Source organism: Triticum dicoccoides, chromosome 4B (assembly GCF_002162155.2).
Source record: "Triticum dicoccoides isolate Atlit2015 ecotype Zavitan chromosome 4B, WEW_v2.0, whole genome shotgun sequence".
NCBI lineage: Eukaryota > Viridiplantae > Streptophyta > Magnoliopsida > Poales > Poaceae > Triticum > Triticum dicoccoides.
Window position 1 is genome coordinate 660,587,114 of NC_041387.1, and position 21,970 is coordinate 660,609,083.

Here is a 21,970-nt window from a genome sequence, read left to right on the forward strand (position 1 = left end):
TGGATCGCCTTTTCAGTTTTGTAAAAAGCAAAAGAAGATGATAAAAACTTCAAAAATTAAAATCCTTCGAGATGTAATTATGTTACTACATCTACTAGTTAGGAAAATTAAAAAAATTAAATTTGGACATGTTTTGCAAAAAAAGTGTTATGAAAATGTAAAACGGCCATATCTTTTGCATACGATGTCGAAAAAACCCGCATAATATATCAAAAAAATCAGCACGAAAATCCGCATCCGATTTTGATCGCCTAAAATTCTCAAATTCTAAAAGGAAAAAAAGATATACTCCAATTTCAGTTTTTTATTTTCGTTAAATCTGGTCAAATTGTGGTCAAACTATGGTCAAACTAATTATTCAAGAAATATTAGTGTTAATAAATAATTATTTTAGTTTTTTTGACTTTTGGTCAAACTGTGGTCAAACTATGGTCAAATCTGGTCAAACTGTGATCAAACTACTTAATCAAGAAATATTTTGGTTACTAAATAATAATTATTTTTTAGAATAATAGTTTCAAACTAAAATGGTGAAACATGTGACTTCATGCTCAAGCTAAATACCTGAGGGTTAATAGGATTGATAGCTTACTATTGTCAGGTAAACAACACGTGCAGACTTGGAAACTAGGGGGAATAGAACTCGGAAGTTAGGCGTGCTCAGGCTGGAGTAGTGAGAGGATGGGTGACCGGCCGGGAAGTTAGACGATTTGGAATGATGAGGGGTGATTAGAGCAATGATGAGTGGTGATTAGAGACAAAGTCGTCAAATAATTCAGAAATTTGAAAATCGGAAAAAATTCAAAAAAATTTCAAAAAAATAAAAAAAATATCCTTTAGTACCGGTTGGTGTTACCAACTGGTAAAAGGCCCCCAGACCACCGCGTGGGCTCGTGCCACGTGGTGGCCCTTTGGCGCCGGTTCATGCCGAACCGGTACTAAAGGGGGGGACCTTTAGTCCCACCCTTTAGTGTCGGTTACAGAACCGGCACTAAAGGCCCTTACGAACCGAGGCTATAGCCCGGTTCTGCACTAGTGAAGGGACGATACAAAGGGTCTTCTCCGCGAAGGGGTCTTGAATCCGCTTGGGGGATCTTCTCCGAAGAGGTCGTGAGCTCTAAGGAGAAGTAACCAAGTGGATGAGCAAAGCTCTATCTCTAATATGAGCTATCACAATGCTAACCCTAACTAGGAGGAGGAGGAGGAGGGGGTCTATATATAGTGCTAAGCCACGAAGGGGTAAATGGGAGAGGATACATGGGCCGGAGGCCCGATACACTGTGCGCAGACAGGCCGGTAGTACCGCTGGGAGCCCAGGTAGGGCAGTAGTACCGGTCACGGGGGCAGTAGTACCGCTGGGAGTCCAGGCGCTGGTTCCTGGAGGTGTACGCCGAAGGGAGCAGCGGTTGAACCCGTTGTCGGGGCGGTTGTACGGGTCTTTTGGCAGTTACTGGTACAACCGGTGCAGTACCGGCCTTGCACCGCACGATCACAGAAGCTAAACCGGTTGTTGGGCGGTAGTCGGGCGGTTGTACCGCCCGGGCGATCGTTGGGCGGTTGTACCGGTCCTTCTGGGCTGGGCAGATTGTGTTCATGCTTTTGATGTTCATCTTGCAACTTCTCCTTGGTTGCTTCCTTGGTACCTAAGCACACAAAGCATCTCCTTTTGAGGTAGTAGCCATGTCTCAAGTGGGTCAAAGGGGAGTTCAACAAGGAGAGAGTTAACCTCGTTTTCGATAGCTCTCGCACGGGCTCTTGTCATTGGTCCAAGTGGTGTCGTGGGAGACAAAGGTAGGTCCATGGGGATGACCGTAGGATGCTCCGCATCACCTACTCTGACGTGCTCATCCGCAACCTAGCGCAAAGTATCTCAACCATCGATGGTACATCATCCAAGAGGTTGTGTCGAAATATTGCGGGCACTTGATTCAAATCATTGCATGGTGGCCAAGTGGTGTGCAAATTAGCGAGAAAGTAATTAAGTTGTTAATATGTGTAGATCATTTGGATGGATATGCATTGTTGTATAGATCATTTGGCCGGATATGCAGTTTTTGTAGATCAATTTGTCCGAATATGCATTGTTGTGTAGATCTTTTGGCTGGATATGCATTGTTTTATACATCATTTGGCCAGATATGCATTGTTTTATAGATCATTTGGCCAGATATGCATTGTTTTATAGATCATTTGGCCAGATATGCATTGTTGACAAGATTTTTCACCCCGACACACACACTCCTCCTCCGACCTGGGTGCGACCAGCAACTCAACTGCCACACCACCGGCATAGTACGCCGCCCACACGACCATGTCCACCTACTAGCACCAGAGTTGCGAGTGTAGAATTATAATAAAACTTGTGTATTGATAATAGAGGGGGTACAAGAGATATATAAAGGCCTAAGTCACAAACCGACTTAGCCTGGGTTTCCTAAACATAGTCGCTTTGATCAACTTGTATTACAAGTCTAACATATAATCTAACATCCCCCCCGTAGTCTCAACTTGGGGTCCAACAACGATGAGACTGAAACAAATATCGATAAATGGCGCAGTCTCGAGAGCCTTGGTGAAGATATCAGCAAATTGTGTTGTAGTGGGAACATGAAGAACACGGACTTGCCCCAAAGCAACCTTTTCTCGAACGAAGTGGATGTCGATATCAATGTGCTTGGTACACCGATGTTGCACAGGGTTGCTGGACATGTAGATGGCCGAAACATTATCACAATAAACAATAGTTGCATGATGAATGGGGCATTGCAGCTCCGAGAGAAATTGACACAGCCAAACCGTTTCAGCAATGGTATGTGCGACCGCCCTGTACTCAGCTTCAGCAGACGATCTTGAGACTGTAACCTGTCGCTTTGAAGACCAAGAAACCAAGTTGTTACCAAGAAAAACACAGTATCCGGACATGGATCGACGAGTATCTGGGCAACTAGCCCAGTCGGCATCGGAGTATGCTGTCAAAGTAGTAGGAGAGGAAGAATTGATGTGAAGACCATGGTCGAGAGTACCTTTAAGATAACGAAGTATATGTTTGATATGATTGTGATGAGGAACACGGGGATCATGCATGTAAAGGCAAGCTTGTTGGACAGCATAGGAAAGTTCCGGACATGTGAGGGTGACATACTGGAGAGCTCCAGTGAGACTATGATAAAGCGTGGGATCGAAAAGGGTTCACCATAGAGGAGAGTTTGAAGGTGGTGTCAACGGGTGTGCGAGAAGGTTGGCAATCATGCATGCCCGCCTTGGAGAGAAGATCAAGAATATACTGACGTTGAGAGAGAAATAATCCTTTAGAATCACGGGTGACAGAGATGCCAAGAAAATGATGCAGAAGACCAAGGTCAATCATAGCTTGTTAAGAAGAGTAATGATATGATTGAGAAAAGATTGTGAAGAGGCTGTAAGAACAATGTCATCAACATATAAAAGCAAATAGGAAGTATGAGAATTTTGGTGGAAGACAAAAAGAGAATTATCGGAGAGAGAGGGAACAAAACTGAGGGTTTAAATGAAAGTTGAGAAGCGTTGAAACCATGCCCGAGGGGCTTGTTTAAGACCATATAGGGATTTTTGAAGGAGACATACATGGTTGGGAAGACTAGGACCCTCAAAGCCAAGAGGTTGCTGGCAGTAAACGGTTTCGTTGAGACTACCATGAAGAAAGGCATTTTGACATCAAGTTGATGAATGGGCCAAGAGGAAGAAATAGCAATGCTAAGAACAGTGCAAATAGTGCTAGGTTTAACAACAGGAGAAAAAGTTTCATCATAGTCTATGCCATGTTGTTGAGAAAAACCACGACAAACCCACCTTGCTTTGTAACGAGCAAGAGAGCCGTCGGAGTGAATTTTTTTGGCGAAAAACACATTTACCAGAAACTATGTTTGCACCATGGGGACGAGGGACAAGTTGCCATGTGTTATTTTGAAGCAAATCTTTATATTCATCTTTCATGGCAGTAGCCCATTGAGTATCAAGTAGGGCGGCTTTGTATGATTTGGGAATAGGAGAGATAGGAGATGTAGCAAGAAGACTAAGACGATCTTTGGGTTGAAGACGAAAACCGGACTTAGCGCGAGTACGCATGACATGCTCGTTTGTGGGAGGGGGAATAGGAACAACACGTGGGGGTAAGTGAGGTGTAGATGTGCCCGGCGCAGCGGAAGGAAGGATCGGACATGGGGGAGTTAGCTGCAGTGGCAGCGTTTTCAGAAAAGGCTGTCGTGGCAGTGTTTTCAGAAAAGGCTGCCGTGGCAGTGTTTTCAGAAAAGGCTGCCGTGGCAGCGTTTTCAGAAAAGTCTACCATGGCAGCGTTTTCAGAAAGGTCTGCCGTGGCAGCATTTTCAGAAAAGTCTGCCGTGGCAGCGTTTTCAGAAAGGGCCGCCGTGGCAGTGTTTTCCGGTATTTCATGTGTCACGGCGGAAGATGGGTTGAGTGGTGGCACGACAGTGGAAGAGTTAGGAGTGGCGACAATGGGGTTGTAGAGGAGGCGATTTAGCGTGCGAGAGGGAGAAGGAGGAGTGGCCAGTGGTGCAGTATGGGTAGATGATCGAGAAGAGAAGGGAAACACGGTTTCATCGAAAGTGACATGACGGGAGATGTGGACACGACCAGTAATGAGATCAAGACAACAATATCCTTTGTGTTCATCGGAGTATTCGAGAAAAACGCAGGGAAGAGATCGGGGGGCCAATTTGTTGGGAGAGGTGGCGTAGATGTTTGGGAAACAAAGACAACCAAACACATGGAGCTCGGTGTAGTTTGGATGACTGAGAAAAAGAGAGTAAAAAGGAGTTGTTTGTGGATTGACAGAAGAGGGTCGGATGTTAAGAAGCTAGGTAGCTGTGCGGAGGGCCTCGGCCCAAAACTTGGGTGGCATCGATGAGTGTATAAGGAGAGTACGAATAATATCATTGAGCGTGCGAAGAGAGCGCTCGGCCTTGCCATTTTGAGGAGATGTGTAGGGACAGGAGAAACGAAGAAGAATGCCATGTTGAAGAAAGAAGTTTCTATTTTTAAATTGTCAAATTCTCGGCCATTATCACATTGGAGAAACCGAATTGGTAGAAGAAAGTGAGTAGAAACATATTGTTTAAAGTTAAGAAAAATAGTATGAACGTCGGATTTGTTGCGTAGATGGAAAGTCCAAACAAAATGAGAAAAATCATCTAATATAACAAGATAGTATTGAAAACCCGAAATACTAGTATGAGGAGACGTCCATATATCACAATGCAATAACTCGAAAAGAAAAGTGCTAGAAGAACTAGAGGAACTAAAGGGAAGGCGCACATGTTTGCCTTGCTGACATGACTGACACGTCGAAGGATCATGATGATCTTTATTACATGGAAGAGCAAATTCACTAAGTAGAGATGATGTGGTGGATGCATTGGGGTGGCCGAGTCGCTGGTGCCAAAGGTGGACGGTGGCCATCATGGATGAAGGTGGACTTGCGGTAGGGGATCCATTGATAGAGTAGAGGTCTCCGGAACTATTGAAGCGAGCGATCTCCTCCTTGGTTTGAAGATCCTTCACAGATAAACCAAAGGGATCAAATTCTACTGAGACAAGATTATCATAAGTAAATTTTTGCACAGATATTAAGTTTTTGATAAGAGCAGGAGCAACAAGGACATCTCGAAGTAAAAGAGGTTTTAGAGTGGAGGGTAACTCAGTGTGACTAGTGCTATAGATGGGAATAGTGGAGCCATTGCCGAGAGTGATAGAAGAAAAAGGAGAGGAGGTGCAATTTGACAGCATAGTACTCGAATTAGACATGTGGCTAGAAGCTCCAGAATCAAAGATCCAGTCCATACCTGAGGTTCCTTGAGCAGCAAAGTGGTTCATGGCTTACAAAATGGCAGCTTGGTCCCAATGAGGAGTCGGTGAAGCCAGTAGGGGTGGTGTAGTCGAAGGCGGCGGCGGTCCATGCAGCTATTGCAGCGTGATTGAGGACGACAGCAGCAGGGGTGGCGGCTGGTAGAGGCCGTTGTCGATGTAGTGCGGCTCCGGGGCACTGTAGTAGGGCATTGGAGCAGCATGGTACGCCTGCACCGGAGGACGGGAGCCCAGTAGGCCAGGAGATCCCATGTGTGGGCGCATGCCCAGCATCCAGGAGCCGGAGTACGCAGGAGGAGCGCGATCGGAGAGGGGGTAGTCCAGGGCATCGGCCAGGCCTGGACGAGTCCTGTCCAAGGATCATGTGGAGGATGCCATGCTGGAGGCGCTGGTGGCAGTGCGGCGTTGGGAGGAGGCGCTGGTGCAGCCGGGGGTCGCGACGGCGATGGCGGCCTGTAGATTGGATTTTTGCCTCTATAGTTCGGACTTGGGCGCCAGCCGGGAGGCGGCTGGACCGGAGTCGTCGTCGGCGCGGCAGGTGCAGGAGACGGGGGCCGCGGAGTGGCGATGAAGAGTTGAGGACGCGACTCCTTGTTTGTGATGGCGCGACCGGCCCATTGAAGCATGGAGCGCACCTCGGCGAAGGAGGGGGCCGGCCGCATCATGGGGATAAACGACGCCTGTTTTTCATAGCGTTCGTCGAGGCTGACGAGGAGAACGTTGATGAGTTGCCGGACATCGATGGGGTCCCCAAGCTCGCGGAGTTCGTCCATGATGGACTTGAGACGCTGGTAGTAGACGCCGACCTGAGAATCGCCTTGGACGGTGTTGCGAGGCTCGGTGCGGAGGGTGTTGACGCGGGCGTCGACGTTGTCCTAAAAGAGTTGACGGAGAGCCACCCAAAGGGCGGCGGCGTTGGTGGCGTCGCGGAAGACGAGGTTGAAGATTTTCGTGGAGACGCGCTGATAAATCCATTAGATGATGGCGAGATCGTCCTTGACCCATCGAGGATCGAAGGGCCAGGCAACGGAGCCCGAGGCGACGTGATCCACGAGGTTGCAGCGGCCGAAGTGAACTTCAAAGAGATGACGCCAGTGATAATAGTTGTGTTTTGGAAGATCCAAAGTAATGGGGATGAACGAGCTGACATCTGAGATGGTGTCAGCATAGTTGATGGTGGTGGGTATGGTTGAAGCTAGGCGAGGGTGGAGGAAGAAGAGGCATCGGTCGCGGCGGAGGCAGCCTTTGCTTTGGCGGCAGCGAGGGCAGCCCGGCGTTCGAAGAAGCCGGGTGGCGGCGGCGTGGGGGGCGCAGCCATGCCCTAGGAACGTCTAGACTGATATCATGTAGAGTTATAATGAAACTTGTGTATTGATAATAGAGGGAGTACAAGAGATATATAAAGGCCTAAGTCACAATCCGACTTAGCCTGGGTTTCCTAAACCTAGTCGCTTTGATAAACTTGTATTACAAGTCTAACATATAATCTAACAGCGAGCTCCGCCCACGAGGCCACGACTCCCACCATCCGGGCCGCCACTGTACCGCCGGGTGCTCCAGATCCCCAGCAAAAGCACGGGCCTTGCATCGTCCCGGCAGAACCCCAGCCGCTCGGGCTAATTGTTGTTTTTGGAGGCAGTATTACATTGATAATATTTATTTATCTTTTATATGCATTATAAGCAAATGGAGCTAGCAGAATAACTTTAAGAAGGTGAAAATGATGGACACCAGTATAATATTTTCTCTCTGGATGAATCGCAATCAGCTGCATTTCCATTGATAAATGAAATACTATACTAGAAGTGCAGCATTCAAACCGAACTGAAATGCTAGTGTCAGTGTGCACTGCTAAATGTCAAAGAAGTCTTCAACTTGCTGATCCAGACAAACGGAATTTAAGCAGATTGATTCCAGCACATGCATAGTGCCAGTTGCCAAGAAACTAATAGCACCAGCACAGTTCATTGCACCTACTAAATATGGATCGGTTGGTACTTCTAACAATCTTTAACAAAGCAATGTAGGAACTAGTTGGGTGCAGGATCCAAGGCCGGTCAAGTTGTACCAATTGACTGACAGTCGACTTGGGGTGCAGGATCCAAAGGCCCATCAGCCTGTGGGCAAATTTAAACCATTTCCCCGCTGTCATCTGTCGCGAGGCACACCATCCATCATCACTAGTTAACGGCCAGGCAAGGCCATTTTTGCTCCAGGCCTCCAACCAAACACAAGCAGGCCCCGAGTAGCAGGCAGGCAGCAGGTCAGGTCAGGTAGGCAAAAGACACTTGCATCTGAAAGAGCTACAGACAACTCTCTCTTCTGTTCTGTTCATTAGGGGTGGGTTCTCTCTGCTCTCTTCTCCTCTTCCGGTGGAGTCCCGCGAAATGCTCCGGGTTCCCGTCAGTGGCTCAAGAAATCCCGCCCGGGTTTAAGGTACAAGCTTCTCCCCCCATTCGAGTTTTCAAACAGGAAAATTTATATGGGTCTCTCCTCCATTCTTGCGTGCTTGATTCTTGGTTCAGTCAGCGTGGTCAAATCCCGGCTCACCCCCCTCCTAGAACTCAATCCCCTTGTGCTGTTCCTCCTCCATTCCCCCCTATCACCAAGAAATGTGCTGCTGATTGATTGAGGGGGCTGGCGCAGGCTCTAGCTACACTAGATCTGAGCGGCTGGATTAGGTTGGGGGCTGTGGTGCGGTGCGAGTGAATCTCTCTCAGCTCGGGAGCCTCTCTTCAAATTGCTTGCTTGCTTCTTCTTGGTACTGTAATTTGTAAATTTCTGTTACCGTAAGTAAGACCAGCTCCCAGCCACCACCATCTTCTTGTGCGCGGAGCCGCCGACAGCTTTTTACTGCCGTTTCTGTCCTCTTCCAAGTTCCGTTTCGGAAAATGTCTCTGGATCTGATTCAGAAAGAGATTTAACACTCTGTCTTTTTCATCTTGTTATAAGTTTCCTATAGCTGACAGCAACCAGTCTCCCCTGTATCATTTGTCGCGAGGCCAGCGCGTCGCATTCGGAGGACACCAGTGAGGCAGCGAGTAAGTGAGTGAGCAGTACCAGCAGGCTTGGTTGGTTGCTGCTTTTGCCCTCGTGCGTTTAGGTCCCAGACAGCTCTGTCTCTCTGATGTGTGTGTGTATTTATTAAGGCTTCTCTTTGCTCTTGCTCCGTTCTTCTTCTGGTGAGAGATGCTCCCGGTTTAAGGTAGTACAATCTTTGCTCTTTTCCCCCCTTCGAGTTTTCGAAAAGAAAGGGGGAAAAGCAGAGTATTTCTTTCCTCTGTGCTTGATTCTTAGTTAGTGTAGTATGTTTGTTTCTCTTTATTTATCCGCTTGGGGTTCAGACAAATTTCTGTTACTCTTACTTCGGTGGATGATGCTGCTTCACTCCCCCCTTGGAGAGATTCTAGCTAGCTAGATCTGAGCAGCTGGAAATTAGCTAGGAATCTGATAGAAAGAGAGATCTAACACTCACTCTGTTCTCTTGTACTCTCTCTGTCCGGAATTACTTGTTGTAGAAATGAATGTATCTAGATGTACTTTCCATTTCTCAGACAAGTAATTCCGGAGCGAGAGAGTACTAGTTTCTATTCCTGTTTCTTAAGTTGTACAGTAAGCTCTTCCAGATTTTATTTTTGGTTTACCTTTCTATTTGTGGATACAAGAGGAGATACATCTTTCTGTAAGTTTGTTCTGCTTCTGAAAAGGGGCAGTCAGTAGTAACTTGACTTGCCCTCTTGGACAGCTAACTAACTGACATGCTACCCCTGCAGGGAGCAGAAAGGGAAAATTGTCCTGGGGTTAGGTAAAAGAAGAAGGACATGGCTGACATTGAAGCTGGCGGCAAGCCAGCCACCGAGTCTGACACTGCAACTTTGATCCCAAACAGTGGGAACTTAGAAGGTTCAAGCAGGGCCACAAAGACCTGCAGGTTCAAAGACAACGACGAGCTTGTCGAGATCACGCTTGATGTGCAACGCGATTCAGCGTCGGTCCAAGCCGTCAGGCCGGTGGCCGCGGAGGCTGCGGTGGCCGCCGCGAGGAAGAGATATGACAGAAGCAAGAGCACCGCTGCGGTGGCGCTCAAGGGCTTGCAGTTTGTGACCGCCAAAGTTGGCACCGACGGCTGGGCTGCTGTGGAGAAGCGCTTCAACCACCTGCAGGTTGATGGCGTCCTGCTCCGTTCCAGATTCGGGAAATGCATCGGTAACCGCTTCTTCAACAGTTTGTTTCAGTGAATGTAGACAAGTATATATCCCTTGGAAAGAATTTGTAGTACAGTTCAAGTAGTAGTAATTGCTTTTGGTTGTGTGTATGTGTGTGTGCAGGGATGGACGGGTCCGACGAGTTTGCGGTGCAGATGTTCGATGCGTTGGCGAGGAAGAGAGGGATCGTCAAGGAGGTGCTGACCAAGCCGGAGCTCAAGGAGTTCTGGGAGCAACTCAGTGATCAGGGTTTCGACAACCGTCTCCAAACGTTCATCGACATGTTAGTACTTCTCTTCTGCTAAATGTTTTGTCATGGTTTCCTTCCTTCTGAAGATAGGTGCACAGCACTTACCACCTCTTTGTTCAGGGTTGACAAAAATGCCGATGGAAGAATCACAGTAGAGGAGGTCAAGGAGGTTAGTCACAGCTGAAGACCCCAAACTGAAAAGATCTAGTCTTAGTGTGTAAATTTGAAGCATATAATGATGCATGCTTTTGCAGATTATCGCCCTCAGTGCATCAGCAAACAAACTTTCCAAGATCAAGGAGCGTGCTGATGAGTACGCAGCACTCATCATGGAAGAGCTTGACCCTAAGAACTTGGGCTACATAGAGGTATTATGTTCAATCAAGTACATCCTCTGTTCTTTGTTCACACAAAAAAAGTACAGCCTCTGTTCCTAAATATAAGACGAGGTAGTGAAAATTAGAGATTTGCGGCATGGTTTCTTCTTAATTAACCACTCGATCTGAATGTTAACAGCTCGAGAGCTTGGAGTCGCTCTTACTGCAGACACCATCTGAAGCCGTTGCCAGATCGACCATCACCCACAGCTCCAAGCTCAGCAAAGCTCTTAGCATGAGGCTCGCGCCTAGCAAGGACACAAGCCCGATTCGCCACTACTGGCTGCAGTTTACCTTCTTTGTAGAGGAGAACTGGAAGCGCATATGGGTCGCGGCTCTCTGGATCTCCATCTGCATCGCGCTTTTCATTTGGAAGTTCATCCAGTACCGTAACCGAGCTGTATTTAACATCATGGGCTACTGTGTGGCCACTGCAAAGGGTGCGGCCGAGACCCTCAAGTTCAATATGGCCCTCGTCCTTTTTCCTGTCTGCCGAAATACAATCACGTGGATCCGATCCAAGACAAAGATTGGAGCTGTTGTACCCTTCAATGACAATATAAACTTCCACAAGGTAATGTAAATAACCGGTATTTCTGCATTAAGTAAGAGCCTATCCTGAGAATAACCTGCTGATGATGTCTGATAGATAATTTAGCACTTAACATAGCGAGCATCAATTTGTATGTTCTATTGTGCAGGTAATAGCAGCAGGGGTTGCAGTTGGTGTAGTTTTGCATGCAGGTGCTCATCTGACATGCGATTTCCCTCTGCTGCTCCATGCAAGCGATGCAAAATACGAACCAATGAAGCCTTTCTTTGGGGAGACAAGGCCACCAAATTACTGGTGGTTTGTAAAAGGAACTGCAGGGTGGACAGGTATTGTCATGGTAGTGCTCATGTCAATATCCTTTGTGTTGGCCCAGCCATGGTTCCGACGTAACAAGCTCAAGGACAGTAATCCTCTCAAGAAGATGACTGGTTTCAATGCCTTTTGGTTTACACACCACCTGTTTGCTATTGTGTATGCACTGCTCATCGTCCACGGGACAAGTCTGTATCTAACAAAGGAGTGGTACAAGAAAACGGTAAAAGTTTATCTATGCCCTCTATATTAATGCCAACATATAGAAAATTCTAATGATCAGAATTATTGATAATTTTTCTTACTATTATCAGACATGGATGTACATCGCTTATCCTGTCTTCTTATATTCATGCGAGCGCATCGTTCGGTTATTCAGGAGACATGATTCAGTTAAGATTCAGAAGGTACCACCATGACAAAAACCCTTTCATATGGCTTTTCATTGTTTGTCTTTTTTAACTTAAAATTAAATAATCAGAAAAAAAATATCTTTTCTTTTAAATATAGTGCAACTTAATAAGTGCCAAGCCATTTAACATGGGAGATGGATTTCTGAACAGCAAATAATAAGCCTTAAATTATTTAAAAAAAAACTGAATTCACTCTTTCTTAGCCTTCAAATTTTGTGTCCTAATTAAACAGGTTGCAGTATATCCTGGGAATGTGTTGGCTCTTTATATGTCCAAGCCACCTGGTTTCAAATACCGGAGTGGGCAGTACATCTTCATAAACTGCGGCGCTGTATCTCCATATGAATGGTACCCAAGTCACACACTTTGAGGAAAAGAAAACAGTTGCATTAATATAATTATGAAATCAGCAGATGACTAATAGTACGGAAAAAAATGTTCCATAACAGGCATCCATTTTCCGTTACATCGGCACCCGGAGATAATTACCTCAGTGTCCACATTCGCACAAGGGGTGATTGGACTTCTCGGCTTAGGACTGTCTTCTCTGAGGTAAATCAGCTTCTTTGGCCTTTTGGTTTGTCTAATAACACATCCTATTGGAAGTTTGTAGAAACATGTCATGCACCCGAAGGCCGAAACAATGTGTGACAAAATTACTTATAGGGGGTGCTTCGATACCTTTTGCCCGAAATGTATCATATTCTTGCTTAACAAACTTAAATGTCTGAAGCATTGTGAACTGTTAAGGTTTTGATTTTTCATATCAAGGCCATTGCTTTACTTGATGGAACTGATAATAACCTTAAATGTAAACCAGGCGTGTCGGCCTCCCACTGAAGGAGAAAGTGGACTCCTTAGAGCTGACCTCTCCGTGGGAATCACTGACAGCAACGCAAGGTGAGAAGGAACTTGCTCAGTTGATTCAAGGAGTAAAATACAATATATTTTCAAACTCCTGTTCTGATCCTAAACTTTGTTTGACATGTACTAGATTCCCTAAGCTTATGATTGATGGACCATATGGTGCTCCAGCACAAGATTACCGGGAATATGATGTGCTGCTGCTCATCGGACTTGGCATTGGAGCCACTCCTTTGATCAGCATTGTGAAGGATGTGCTTAACCACATCCAGCGCGGGGAATCGGTTGGCGGAACAGAGCCGGACGGCAGTGGCAAGGCAAAGAAGAAACCGTTCATGACCAAGAGGGCCTATTCCTACTGGGTCACAAGGGAAGAGGGCTCCTTTGAGTGGTTCAGAGGGGTGATGAACGAGGTGGCTGAGAAGGACAAGGACGGAGTGATTGAGCTCCACAACCACTGCTCCAGCGTGTACCAAGAGGGCGATGCTCGTTCCGCGCTCATCGTCATGCTCCAGGAACTCAACCATGCCAAGAAGGGAGTCGACATTCTGTCTGGAACCAGCGTCAAGACCCACTTTGCCAGGCCTAACTGGCGAAGTGTCTTCAAGCGTATCGCGGTCAACCATGAGAACCAGCGTGTCGGTACGTCTTCTTGCTGCCATTCTCACATCGATCTGATACTACAAATGTCGGTGACTAGTTATCATCGATCGTCTGCTGACGCTCCTTAATTTAATTCTGCTTCAGGGGTTTTCTACTGCGGCGAGCCTGTTCTTGTGGCGCAGCTGCGGCAGTTGTCGGCAGACTTCACCCACAATACAAACACAAAGTTTGACTTCCACAAGGAGAATTTCTAATTATATACTATATGTAGCTGATGTAAGAGCATGTCTATGTATGGTCTACACCATAATAAGGTACAGAAATAGTAATACAGGTTTTTGTTTGGACTGGTTTAGACACTCTATCATGAGATTTCGATACTGAACAACTCGTGAAACTGGTGATGCTTTTGGCTTGCTCTGCTCTAGGCTCTAGCTCCAAAAAATCACATCTAAAAAATCAACCCCAACAAAAAATCACATCTAAAAATCACCTTGAGCTCGGGAGGTCGATCGAACAAGCGTGAGATTCTCTGAAGAACGAACATAGCTCCATTTGGATTAGTGACAATGCAGATGCCACCTGTACCGTAGTACACAATAAGTTCATTTCACAAGTGGTTTGCTAATCAAAATAACTAAAGTACAGAGCAGTATACTACATAACCACAATAATTCATTTGGATTAGTGACTTCACCCACAATAAGTTCATTCTCCTAGGGAATTACATGACCACAAGAATGTCGTAAGACTAACTCACTAAAGAACGTACAGTGCAAATAAAATTGCAGCAAAAGGTGTCCGGTCTCGAGTTTCTAAGATGAACGAGACATTTTTCTGGGCGGGAGTGCATCAACGTAGCAAGGACGGTAGGGGAATGCATTGCCTATGCCTCTAGCATGTTGGTGATGTTTCTCAGGATATATGTAGCCTCCTAGATACTGCATTCTGGAAGAAGGAGGGGACCCCGCTGGCGGCGGCTAGGGTTTCCTCCCAGTCATGAGCGGGGCGACACAAGAGGAGGGGGGAGGAGGAGTAGATTGTCATCATGACCGGAATGAGACTTTTCTGTGTAAGACCTGCACCCTTCTTCCCTGGGACAAGGTAGTAAAATGCCGGTCCAAATCTAACAAATTTGTTGTTGCCTTGTAATACCACGGTTCAGATTTTAAAATTGAAAAATCTGTTAACTGCATCATATGAAACCACAGTTCAGAATTAGACGTCGCATCCATGGCAACAACATACACTGGAAGCTCTCATTGATGTAAGTTTTTTTCAATTTTAAAACATAGGAGGGAGTGGCGCCTCAGCCGTCGCAGGAGATAGCCTGCCCAGAGCAACCTCTGCACGCTCCAGAAGGCTCCCAGCCCGCAGCAGCCATCCGTGCATTGAATCAACCACATCACTCAGAGGCTGAATCGCCTTCGCCATCTGCAAGGAAGCCATGCCTTGCAGCTCAGAGCGTAGCAGCTCGGCTTGCGCAGTAAAGATAGACTGAAGTGCCACATGAGCTGAGGCTGTAGAACCAGCAGAAGAAGAAACAACCGACGCCCAGGAGTCACGTTGGATCGCCTTGGAGGGAAGCGTGGCATTAGATTGGGCTTGACATGAAGGTGGATGAAGATGATGAATGGTGTCGAGGCGGGACAATGACGAAGCAAAAGGGTTATCGAGCAAGCTGAGGGGACGCCAAGCGTTCCGACACTCACGGGCCCGATGGCCGTTCCCCAGGCAGTGAGAGCACCGAAAGGGATCCCTGCACTTCGCTGCACGGTGTCCAGTAACAAGACACCTGCAGCATCGACCATGGAGCCACGCAGGGATGGGCCGAGGGGACGAAGCCGGAGCTCGAGACGCCAGACGATGCGAAGCATGCCGCGGCCGCACCTCCTGCCAACCCACGCAAGTAGCTGCCGCATGTTCAGCGCTCACTCCGCTGGAGCACTTGGTAGCCAACGGCGACTGCGGCGCCAGCTCAACACCATCCTCATCATCTTCGTCATCGTCGTCGTCGTCGAGGGAGCTCCACAAAGACTGCACCATACCCGCAGCCAAAGCATCAGAAGCACCCGAGGCAGCCAGTAGCTTTCCAGCCCTCAGGTCAGAAGAGGGCCCAGTGACATGACCACCGTCTCCAGCAGCAACGACAGGCGATGTGGTAGGTGTTGGCGTCGCGAGGACCAGCTTGGAGCTTGCCGGCGACTCGGACGTGGACGGAACCTCGCGCGAGACCAGTCGCCCCTGCACGGTCGGGTCAGCCTTGCGGGAGGCGAGGGAGGCCGCGGCTAGGCCTCGCGCAGATGGCGGCGGCAGACGGGCCGGGGCGACGCCGGCAGCAGGAGAGGCCGAGACGGCTCCCATCGTCGGAGCAGCAGGAGAGCGAGGCCCGCCCGAAGTTCGCCGCGAATCAGCCGCGGGAGAAGAGACACGCGCGGGAGGAGGCGCCGGAGCCTGGCCGTCACGCGCAGAGCGAACGGAGGTCGAGGCAGAGTAGCAGCAACCGGATGAGGCCGCAGCACCGGAGGACTGCCGAGGAAGAAGCGGGCGGCGGCGCCGCGCGCCCACCCGCGAGCGCGAACGGGAGACGCCCATCTCCTCACATGAGGCACGCAGCAGAGCAGGGGCACCGGATCTGGCCTCGGCGGCCGCTAGGGGAGGACGGCTGGAGCGGATCTGGCAGCGCCGCGGGCGAACGCTCACCCGACCATTGATGTAAGTTATATAACGGTGGATGTGAGGTTTCTACCGCTATAAGATATAGTGTGTGAGGATAACTAGATGGATGTTTCTGTTCAACGTCAATTTGCCAGGAACAAATGTAACTCTTGTTCCAGCTCAGGGAAGGGGAAGGTTGCCAACTAAAATATACCACAGCAGCATATGTAACAGATAAACTACACCGATGCATGGGTACTCGATGACCGTGGCCATGGCAGAAACAATTTTGCATCGATTTAATGAATTTACGTTGCATAGATCATCCAGTGGCAAACTGAAATTCTGGTAGGACCTTATTCATCATGGTCCCTACCCGCTAATTATCATTATCAGTAGCAGAGGCAGAGAAAACAAGACCAGCATTACCATGAGCCTGGTGGTTAGAAAAAATGGATGCATGTAACTTAGTTTTGACATTGTGTAACTCACGAATAATTCTTTTAAAAATAAATGCAGTACGAAATTCCTACTGTTTTCCATCAAAAGAAAAAGGGTGGAATGGTTGCCTGTGAAACTGTTGTGCGATCATCCCACTGTGTCATAAGTTCTTTCCGAGCAATGCAAGATCATGAGGACACCACTATGACAATGAATATAGAGGGACCCATGCCAATATTCGGCTGACCACCATGTCCGCTTCGCCACATTGCGCGGCTCCTTGACTAGGTCATAGAGACGCCCCGATGAACAACGCCCCGGCAAGAACTCCCGCCTCTCCCATTGACCGGTCCGCGACGAGAAGACGATCAAACGCAGCACCTTCTGTGAGTGCACCTCCGGTTGCTCTTCTCCAAACAACCTGTGTAAGTACAAGTGCTCATCGTCGACCCACCAAGTCTCCATTGGCTCTAGGATGTCCGCGACAGTGGGGGAGTTCTTTCTTTCGGAAAGAGGAACACCTCGTGATGTCGCGACACGGCTGGATCGAAGGCGAGGAACATGCCCTTCAACGTCGCATCTCCATGGCGTTGGCGGAAGGGGCCTTGTTGCCGGGTTGCACACGTAGGTATAGTGGGCAGACTCGAACACATACTTGTCTCTGAGCAGGAGGAGGCCATTGCAGTGCTGCTGTATGTAGGCCTCGTATGTGAAAGGAGGGCACACGAAAGTGGGCTCGCCGGCGTTGTTCTCCGGCGGCTGGGTGCGCCAGCCCGGCGGGGCGAAGAAGTCCTACTCTGCCCAGTACCCGTAGTAGGTCGTGAATACGCCGGGAAACTCGCGCGGGAAGACTTGCGGGAGGAGAAGGCTGTGGGCGTCGACGATGCCGCGCCACGCACGGCAGACAAGCCGGAACTTGGCAAGGGGGCGGCCGGGAAGGCGGCGGAGGACTTCGAGGAGCACGTCGTAGGGGAGGCAGATGCCGTTGGCGGGGTCGTTGTTGTTTGCATCGCCCATCTCACTGACAGGATAGAGGTACAAGAAACGGCAAGATACGATCCGCTGATTGTTACATAGATATATACGTAGAATCCTAACGGCAATCGCAATCATATTGTCAATCGCCTGAAGCTTACCATGCAAAAAAAAAAATCACCTGAAAGATTTGTTTCATCTTTTTTTTTTTTTGCAATTCTTCCATCGTCTGATCCCACGTTCCTTCTGCCATATCGCAATATCGTTAGCTAAATTAAACAAGCGTTTTTCTTATGGCAGCTGTGTCATCTTATTTCCTTATTTTGTCATGACAATGTGCTAACTACTCCCTCTATATTGAAATCATAGTGTAAAAAAAAAGTCTTATATTTTGAGACGGAGGGAGTATGTACCAAATACTAACCGTCCAGTTTGTTCGTTCGTTCATCGATTCAAGACTTCAGGTGCGGTATAGATCATTCACAGCCAAACTGAAGTCTAGGACTGCTGTGGAGCATAACAAGTTCTCAACATCGATTCAGTTTGTCGGTTAAACAACTGACACGGGTAATAAACCTGAGACATAGTGCTAAGGAGCGAGTGTTTCTCCCTTTTGGTAAATTTACGTACAATTGGTGCCTTTGTCTGGTGCTGAATGTCCACGTGATGCTTGTGCTGCATTGTCGTGGTCGCGTTTTTCTGTGGTACGGTTTCGGTTGCAAGTTCTCGCGGCAAACGATGCCCTTTGTACCAGGGATGTAGTCTGTCAATTTGCTTTGATCCTGTTTTGTTTAGTTGTGTCCTTAGGTTTTGTGCTGCTTCTTGGGCTTTGGTGTTGTTGGGTGATGCCATCTTTGGCGATGCAAGGGTCATGGTATCGTTTGGGTTGCGCCATGCCATCTTCGACATGTAATATCCCTTCTCTCATCTGCATGATTGAAAAGAAAAATGTACACGCACCTTGGTAATTAAGCATCAGCAACATCAAGACTAAATAATCATGACCAAAGAGATTGTCCAATGAATGAGATGCCTATCAAGTAGAGGAGTTCAATCCTGCTTATAATAACCAAGGCAATCAGCAGCATATATTCATCATAATAATGTAGTCCTTTGAGGGAATTACATAATCAGGAGACTAGTTAAGGACATAAAGCGAGTTAAACCGAACCCTAGTATTTCTAACGGGCGCTTTTCCTAACAGGGAGTGCATCCACGTAGCATGGTCGGTAAGGGAAAGCATTGGGCATGCATGCAGCTTGTATATGTTGACGGGTATCATGTGACCTAAATATTGCATTCTTGAGGTGTCGAGATGATACGCCACCCCAGAATCATTGGCACAGAGGAGGAGAGCGTACTTGTGTGGATGGAATCCAATAATCCCATACTCCCACACAAAATGATCCTGGTCTTTGACTTCACTCTCATCCAACTCGACAAAATTACGTTCATCTGAGTTCCACGAGTGCTCAGAACCATCAGTGCTTGCCTGTTCTCTTGTCTCACGATCACTATCGTTTTCTTCTTCTTCCTCCTTGTCCTCCCCCTGTTCATCATCTTCCTCCGCCTCTTCTTCCTCGTCTTCATCCTCTTCTCCATCAATAATCTCTTCTTCTTCTTCTTCACTTTCCTCACTGCTTTTATGGTTAAGATGGTACACCACTCCATCGATAATCTCAAAATCATCCTCTAAATCGTCATTCTCCTCTTCTTCCTCATTTTCATCCTCTTCTCCATCAATAATCTCATCATCTTCTTCATCACTTTCCTCATTGCTTTTATGTTCAAGATGATACGCCACTCCATGGACAATCTCATCATCTTCTCCATCATTTTCTTTTTCCTCCATGTTCTCCCCCTGTTCACCGTCTTCCTCCTCCTCCTCTTCCTCGTCTTCATCCTCTTCTCCATCGATAAACTCATCATATTCTTCATCACTTTCCTCGCTACTTTCATGTTCAACCAAGCTGAGTAGTTCTTCCTTGCTTTCAATCACCTCCCATGTACATACTGGTTTAAATTTCCATTGATCTATCATATGATATTGTGCATTCAAGTCCGTCTTGTGTGCCAGTGTCCACCCTAGTTGTCTATCAGGCGAATCTGACAGTGCCCACACATGGAGTTGTAACACATTGAGCACCACATAGAATATCCCTCTCTCATTGTTCGCTAAGATGGACCTCCTGGGCAATGTCCCATTATAGTATCCCATTCTCACATCGCAGTCCGGGGGGTCCCTCGGGAGTTGGACTGTGTCATACTTTCCCTCCGTGACCCGCATAATCATGAGTACACCAATGTGGCAGGGCACGTAGAGTGACCCCCGCCAATACTCGGCAGACCACCATGTTCGCACAAATTCCATATCTTCGATACTGATATCACCTTCTGTTGTCCCCACATTGTAGGTATTCCATGGTACGCAGCGCCCCGACACGAACTCTTGGCTCTCCCACAAATCGGTAATCGATGAGAAGACTAGCATGCACACTACCTTTTCCTTGGGCGCATCAGCGAATGGCATGAGAGAATCAATTTGTTCATTGGCGTCTCTGTCATGTTGTCCTTTTTCAGATGGTTTCCCTTGTGCGAATAACTCGGTCCACCAAGGCTTCCTAGGTTTTATTTTGATGCGGCCTCTTTGCCATAGAGGCGGCATCTTTTCCCTGGGAAAGTGAAACACCTGGTGATGTCGTGACACGGCCGGGTCAAAGGCAAGGAACATGCCCTCGACGTCGCACGGCCATGGCGTCGGTGGGTGCGGCAAGCGGGCGCACCGCCTCGTCGTCGGGTTGCAAACGTAGACATCCCTGACATCCCTGAAATATTGTCCGTCCCGGAGAAGGAGGAGGCCGTTGCAGTGCTGCTGCACGACGGCCTGATCGCCCCAGATGAAAGGACGGCCGGAGCCGGGCTCGTTGGCGTCGTGCGGCTGGTGGCACGAGGAGCGCGAGGCCGGCGGGGCGAAGAAGGCGCAGTCGGACGGGCATCCGCTGTAGGTGGTGTAGACACCGGGGAAGTCGCGCGGAAAGACGTGGGGGAGCAGCAGGTCGTGGGCGTCGACGACGGCGCGCCACGCGCGGCAGACGCACCGGGGCGCGGCCTGGGAGGCGGCGGAGGATGCCGAGGAGGAGGTCGTAGGGGAAGCACAGGCCGTCGGCGTCGCTCGTGTCCATCGGGGACGGTGGTGTGTCGTCGATCGCGCGGCGCGAGGTTGCAGGATCGGAGGGGACTTCCCGCAAAACCCTCGCGTCCGTTTTGGTAGCGGAAGTCCGGATGAAAGGTGCCTTGGGTATCACGGGTGATATACAACTCCGTACGTGTATTTTCTTTGAGGGAATCCTACACTGTTTCATTGTAAAAACTAGTATAATGCCCGTGCGTTGCCACGGGCCTTTTAATATTTTTGTTGGTTGCATATTGAAACATGATGCCCTTCAAATTTCACATGTGTAGAAAAGATTTCCAGTAACAGTCGACAAATATACTTGATGCAATGCATTTCCATTTTCCCACTTCACTTGCATCTCCATTATTTCTTTTTAGTTGCAATGTATTAAAAATGTAATTTGGCAACATATACATGAAGAGCATAAAATCATATACTTCCTCCGTTCTTAAATATAAGTTTTTTTAGAGATTCCAAAACAGACTATTTGCGGAGCATAATGAGTGAATCTACACTCTAAAATATGTCTATATACATCCGTATGTAGTTTGTATAGAAATATCTATATAGACTTATATTTAGAAATGACGGGAGTACAAAATAACCCAACACACACCTTTAATAGTAGGCCATAAATTCGGAAGGCAACCTTTTACAAGGAAATATCACGTATATTTGTTGAGATGAATGATCATTAAATTCCATACAATTTCTCTCCTAAGAATATCTAAGACATGAATCTTAAGAGTAATAGTAACTGAAGAACAACAAGCAGCTAGAAGCCCTCGATGGTGACACAACAGTTGAGGTTGGGGGTATGCAGCTTCATTTCTATGAGAAGTCAAACATTTAGGACCAATCCGTATAGGAAGATGCATAAGAAAATAAGAGTAATCTGAAAATGTAAGGATTATATTATTTTGTCTTCCTGAGTCCGCTTCCCAATGAAATATCTATCATTTCTTTTTATTGCAATATCAGAGCCCCTCCACTTTCCATTTTGTTTTTAGTTACAGTTCCAAGTCCTTCCTTCAGCATATGATTATTTCTGTATGACTAATATACTTCTGCATCTGCATATGATTATTCTTTTTTGATAAGTTGTCAACAGTTTAGGCCATTAACTAATGATAACACTGAGAGGCAAAGCGCAATTGAGCAAAGTTTTTTTTAGCAAAGAACAACTCCGTACAATAAATTGGCAGGAGTCCTAGATCCTCCGTGCAAGATACTATTAAGTGCTTCAAAATATATAGTTCAATGCACATAAAAATAATTAAGCCAC

General features: G+C 47.5%; 1 protein-coding gene across 3 annotated transcripts; it reads left to right on the forward strand.

Annotated features, from left to right (window-relative positions):
- Positions 1–8,062: 8,062 nt before the first annotated feature.
- LOC119292125 (respiratory burst oxidase homolog protein B-like) lies at positions 8,063–13,816 on the forward strand. Of its 3 annotated transcripts, none has more exons than XM_037570953.1 (13): positions 8,063–8,295; positions 9,633–10,065; positions 10,188–10,347; positions 10,435–10,483; positions 10,569–10,682; positions 10,831–11,265; positions 11,393–11,779; positions 11,871–11,963; positions 12,202–12,317; positions 12,419–12,521; positions 12,790–12,869; positions 12,964–13,475; positions 13,581–13,816. In XM_037570953.1, the coding sequence occupies exons 2-13, from the start codon at positions 9,681–9,683 to the stop codon at positions 13,688–13,690; spliced, it is 2,544 nt and encodes an 847-aa protein (XP_037426850.1). In that variant the 5' UTR covers positions 8,063–8,295; positions 9,633–9,680; the 3' UTR covers positions 13,691–13,816. The 3 variants fall into 3 exon arrangements, with proteins under 3 accessions (XP_037426850.1, XP_037426852.1, XP_037426851.1); XM_037570955.1 differs by lacking the exon at positions 8,063–8,295 and adding an exon at positions 8,881–8,900; XM_037570954.1 differs by lacking the exon at positions 8,063–8,295 and adding an exon at positions 8,971–9,064.
- The last annotated feature ends 8,154 nt before the right edge of the window (positions 13,817–21,970 follow it).